Source organism: Salvelinus fontinalis, chromosome 32 (assembly GCF_029448725.1).
Source record: "Salvelinus fontinalis isolate EN_2023a chromosome 32, ASM2944872v1, whole genome shotgun sequence".
NCBI classification, from domain to species: domain Eukaryota; kingdom Metazoa; phylum Chordata; class Actinopteri; order Salmoniformes; family Salmonidae; genus Salvelinus; species Salvelinus fontinalis.
In genome coordinates, this window is record NC_074696.1 from 39721400 (window position 1) to 39727393 (window position 5994).

Sequence of the window (5994 nt, forward strand, 5' to 3'; positions counted from 1 at the left end):
AGTTGCCGTACCAGGCAGTGATGCAACCAGTCAGGATGCTCTCGATGTTGCAGCTGTAGAAGTAGGACCCGTGCCAAATCTTTTTAGTTTCCTGAGGGGGAAAATAGGCTTTGTCGTGCCCTCTTCACAACTTTCTTGGTGTGTTTGGACCATTCTAGTTTGTTGGTGATGTGGACACCAAGGAACTTGAAGCTCTCAACCTGCTCCACTACAGCCCTGTCGATGAGAATGGGGGCGTGCTCGGTCCTCCTTTTCCTGTAGTCCACAATCATCTCCTTTGTCTTGATTACGTTGAGGTTGTTATTCTGGCACCACCCGGCCAGTTCTCTGACATCTCCCTATAGGCTGTCTCATCGTTGTCAGTGATCAGGCCTACCGCTGTTGTGTCGTCTGCAAACTTAATGATGGTGTTGGAGTTGTGCCTGGCCATGCAGTTGTGGGTGAACAGGGAGTACAGGAGGGGACTGAGCACGCACCCCTGAGGGGCCCCTGTGTTGAGGATCAGCGTGGCAGATGTGTTGCTACCTACCCTCACCACCTGGGGGCGGCCCGTCAGGAAGTCCAGGCTCCAGTTGCAGAGGGAGGGTGTTTAGTCCCAGGGTCCTTAGCTTAGTGATGAGCTTTGAGGGCACTATGGTGTTGAACGCTGAGCTGTAGTCAATGAATAGCATTCTCACATAAGTGTTCCTTTTGTCCAGGTGGGAAAGGGCAGTGTGGGGTGCAATAGAGATTGCATCATCTGTAGATCTGTTTGGGCGGTATGCAAATTGGAGTGGATCTAGGGTTTCTGGGATAACGGTGTTGATGTGAGCCATGACCAGCCTTTCAAAGCACCTCATGGCTACAAACGAGAGTGCTACGGGTCGGTAGTCATTTAGGGACACGGGCAACCAGTACGAAAGTAGAGTAGTCATTCCTACTGAACTTAATACAAATGAAACACAAAAAACTTATCTTGTCGCGACTTTCACGCTTTGGAAATAAAATGTGCCACAAGGAAAACTTATTTTCTGAAAAGCCATTCGAGTTTTACTTCCTCGCTACTCCAGAATAGGTCTGGTTTCTGTTGTTGCATTGTTCGAAACGCAGTCGCTCTTAAATCATCATGTAAAGTACAGTCAAATAAAATGTATCCTATACACTGCCTCAACTAAATCTAAATCGAATCAACCACTGTCAACCAAAAGAGAGTGAACAAAGTGAGTCAGACAAAGCGAGCGAGAAGGAGAAACCACAGGGAAACACTGATTCATTATAGAAAGTATTTTAAATCAAAGTCTGCACTGCACACACACTGCACATCAGATTCAGCACAAAGGGGAAATACAAAAAGAAGCACACCTCTCCCACCGGCTTCAATGGGCTTCTTTAAAGATGTCATTGTCATTTGAATGTATGATTTGTATAGCATTTTTTATAAGATGGGATTTTTATATTTATTAGGAGTAATATATTTAACAGGAGAAGATATCAGCCAGGTCTCTCACCAGTGTGGTCTATTTGAGTAAAGACTAAACTATTTGAGTAAAGAGTAAACGATGTAAATAATATAGTACATATCCCAGTACATACAGTATGTATTACCTATCACAGTGAGTAGTGGTGAAGATGGCCTCTATAACTATGGGAGAAGACTAAAGAAGCGAGTAAACAATACGGTTTTTAACAATGTAAATAACCGTACGTATCAGGCAGTAGTCTCACCAGCGTGGTACAGATGGCCTCTATGGGAAAGAGTACAGACTATAGGTAGTAAAATAATATAAAAAATAATAATAATTGTAATATATAGTACTAGTTAAAAATATACATATATCTAGTAATATACTTTTTACTTGTAATAGAATATCAGTCAGTAGTCTCACCATTGCGCTGTAGATGGCCTCCATCTTGTCCTCTTGGAGGGGTCTGAAGCCGGACACCTTGCAGCCCAGGCTGGCGTTGACCAGTACCTTGTGGGCGGCCAGGCGGCGGTGGACGAAGCCCATCTCTGTCAGGTACTTCATCCCAGAGGCCACGCTCCCCAGCATGTCCATCAACTGGAGCACGGAGAGCTGGCCCTCGTGCTTCTGGAGAGAGGGAGGAGGGGAGGGAGGGAGAGGGAGTGGGTTAAGGACCATAGAGATGCAATATAATACATTGCAGTTCCAACGGAGAACAAACTCCGTTATGAAGGATTAAATAACACAGTGGTTAGTTGTGTGGCTTATAAGGATACACAATATGCCCCGGGATTTATTTTTATACCAACCATTTTACGTAACGTTCGGAAACTAGACCAGGAGTCATGCTGAGGTAAACACTGTTACAAGAGCACACAAAGACACAGTATGCACACACTCTTACCCTGAGGAAGGAGTCCAGGGGCCCGTTGGACATGCTCTCCAACACAATCATCATGGTGTTACCTACACACACACACACACACACACACACACACACACACACACACACACACACACACACACACACACACACACACACACACACACACACACACACACACACACACACACACACACACACACACATTATTATTATTATAGTCCAGCTGGCTTGGGGGCAGCAGTGGTTATGCACTGCTATTCTTCACCTACTAAGCTGGAGAGGAGAAGGATGGCCTGTGTGCTGCTCTCTCAGTCACCCCCCCCCCCCCCCCCCCCCCCACACACACACACACACACACTTCTCACACTCGCTGAGCGCAGGTGGCCAGAGTGTATCAAAATAGTGGAGGGAGGGAAGACAGAAACCTGAGAGGGGGAAAAAGAGAGGCCAGTAGGAGTAGGCACTGGGGTAGGGATGGGGGAACGGGAGAGGGGACAGAACACACAAAAAGTAGAAGAGGGGACAGAAGGAGCGCTGGAATAAGGAGGGAGAGAGAGAGAGAGAGCAGCCAGCTGAGGAGAAAAGGATGCCGCTCCATTAGAAAGACAGAAAGCAGTGACTCCCTTAGTGACCAGGGAGTGTGTGTGTGTGTGTGTGTGTCAGACAAGAGTTGGAGCAGAGTAACATGGAAACCGAGCACACACACACACACACACACACACACACACACACACACACACACACACACACACACACACACACACACACACACACACACACACACACACACACACACACACACACACACACACACACACACACACACACACACACACACACACACCTCTTGCTGGCTGTGATCTAAGTGCCCTATAAATGGATACTATCAGCCTCCCTCAGGCACCCTCTATCCCAAACAGACAGACTGGAGGAGAGGAGAGGCAGACAGGACTAAAATTATTACATTAGCCCATCACTCTGTTCTACCACATCATACGCCCACGTTATCATGCAACACTCACATACAGCACTACAGCTTCACTACATCACTATCATTACTCTGGCTCACTACTCTATCACACTTCACTACATCACTATCATTACTCTGGCTCACTACTCTATCACGCCTCACTACATCACTATCATTACTCTGGCTCACTACTCTATCACACTTCACTACATCACTATCATTACTCTGGCTCACTACTCTATCACGCTTCACTACCTCACTATCATTACTCTGGCTCACTACTCTATCACACGTCACTATCATTACTCTGGCTCACTACTCTATCACGCTTCACTACATCACTATCATTACTCTGGCTCACTACTCTATCACGCTTCACTACATCACTATCATTACTCTGGCTCACTACTCTATCACGCTTCACTACATCACTATCATTACTCTGGCTCACTACTCTATCACACTTCACTACATCACTATCATTACTCTGGCTCACTACTCTATCACGCCTCACTACATCACTATCATTACTCTGGCTCACTACTCTATCACCCTTCACTACAAGACTAGCTACCTCTTCTTTTCTACCAGACCAACTATCCTGCTGATCCCCCCCCCCCCCCCCCCCCCCTCCCCTTAACATACTACCACACACTACCCGGGATCCTACACCACCTCCCCCTGGTGCCCCCTGCTGGACGTTTAGCTAGCAGCACGTCTCTGTCTCGCTAATGACCCTCGTTGTAGCGCTGGAGCCCTCTGATGGAGGGAGAGGTGGTGGGGGCTGACAGGTGGGCTGTGGGGGTGGAAGGGGGTTGAATGGCGGGCTAGTGGGGCGTAAGCAATGCAAAGCAGGTGATTTGCAATCCGAGGGCGGTGTGTGTGGTGTGTGTGTGTGCTTGTGTGTGACAGTTGGAATGAGTGTGTATGCACACCTGTGTGTGAGCATGCACACGTGTGAGGCGGCAGGGGAAGATTAGAGTGGGTTTCAGAGTCCTGCTGTGTCTCTAGCACCAATTACCGTACCCAACGCATCTGCTGCAGTCGTACGGTGCACAGTGTGTGTTCAGGCAGGCACCAGTCCCATCCAATCCCATTCCTTCCAACTCTGGTTCTACCTCATCTGCCCCTCTGAAACATTACCCCTCTGAAACTCTCCTCACCTACCTTTCTTCATTAACCTTTACTTCCTCCTATACTTTCCCCCCTCTCCCTTCTCTGTTGGACTTCAACTGCTGTCCGTCTGTCAACGAGTAATCGTTTGGGGTTTGTGCGGTCTGTTCAGTAAATGTCCCCCCCCCCCCCCCCAGACAGTTGCCCCCTATAAAGCATAGTAAATAGGAGCTAGGTGTAAATGCATAGGGGCTAAGGGTTCATTTGAGATTTCGGTAACTAGCTCACCGCTGGTGATGACCCCCTCCAGACGGACGATGTTGGAGTGGTCAAACTGTCCCAGTATCCCGGCCTCGCTGAGGAAGGAGCGCCTCTGTTTCTCTGAGCAGCCGGCCCTCAGCGTCTTGATAGCCACCGGAAGCTCCCGCTTACTGGGCAGCTTGAGACAGCCACGGCACACCTCCCCAAAGTCACCTGCAGGTGGAGACACAGAGAGGGGGTTAGATAGCGGACTGCAGTGCTGGTTTATCAGAGAGAGGTGGGGGTGAGTAAGAGATGAGGAGAGAGAGAGAGAGAGAGAGAGATAGAGAGAGAGATAAATAGAGAGAGAGAGAGATATATATAGAGAGATAGATAGATAGAGAGAGATAGATAGAGGGAGAGATATAGAGAAATATAGAGAAATAGAGAGAGAGAGAGAGAGAGAGAGAGAGAGAGAGAGAGAGAGAGAGAGAGAGAGAGAGAGAGAGAGAGAGAGAGAGAGAGAGAGAGAGAGAGAGAGAGAGAGAGAGAGAGAGAGAAAGAAAGAAAGAAAGAAAGAAAGAAAGAAAGAAAGAAAGAAAGAAAGAAAGGAGATAAAAACAGGACAAACAGAGAGGGGAGACTGAGGAGTGAAAATTGGCAAAGATAAAAGACAGAAGTACAAAGAAAGAGAATATGAGAGTATACGAAAGCCAAAGCACTGTCTCAGTACCTGTGTGTACGATTCTCTCTATCTTGATGCTGGAGTTGTCGAGCTCTTTGGCAAAGGTGAGGACAGCCTGCACCAGGTCCTCACACGTCTCTGGGTCTATGTAGGTCCTACGGGTCGGGATCTTAACTGTGGGACACGGACAGTCACGCAAGATTACGACCTGCAACAATCTACCACAACACCACAGAAACGACACGCCAGTCCCATTTGTGAATCACAAAACCGTATTTAAGGCACGCAAACGACATCACGACATAAGCGGTAATCCGGTGTGGTCTTTCGTTTGACAACCACTGTATGGATGGCGTTTTAAAATCTGAATCCATCGTTTGTCCCGTCACCACCTTCTCACCTATTGTGCTACTTGGGAATCAACCACATCACTGCATGTCTTATTTGTGCAGCTCACGTTTCCTGGAGACAGTAGCTCAGTTCAAGGGGTTTATCTCTTATGACTTCAGAACTGTTGAGAAAAACAATAATAATATTCACTAGGAACTAGGGCAGGAAATCATTGGCAGGAAAGAGAAAATCCTGAGGTAAAAGCCTTTGAGTGTCACTTTGTTATCGGTTTCTATCCTCACAAGGCAACCTAAAAACTCTACCTGCA

General features: G+C 47.5%; 1 protein-coding gene across 2 annotated transcripts in view; it reads right to left on the reverse strand.

Annotated features, from left to right (window-relative positions):
* The window catches only part of LOC129831335 (ephrin type-A receptor 7-like), a 167685-nt gene that overhangs the window by 6817 nt on the left and 154874 nt on the right, over positions 1–5994 (reverse strand). For both annotated transcript variants that reach the window (XM_055894657.1, XM_055894658.1), the window contains 4 exons: positions 5385–5510; positions 4700–4885; positions 2347–2408; positions 1866–2069 (listed from right to left, as the gene is read on the reverse strand). In XM_055894657.1, the coding sequence (XP_055750632.1) occupies positions 1866–2069; positions 2347–2408; positions 4700–4885; positions 5385–5510 (578 nt within the window). The remainder of the gene's footprint in view (positions 1–1865; positions 2070–2346; positions 2409–4699; positions 4886–5384; positions 5511–5994) is intronic.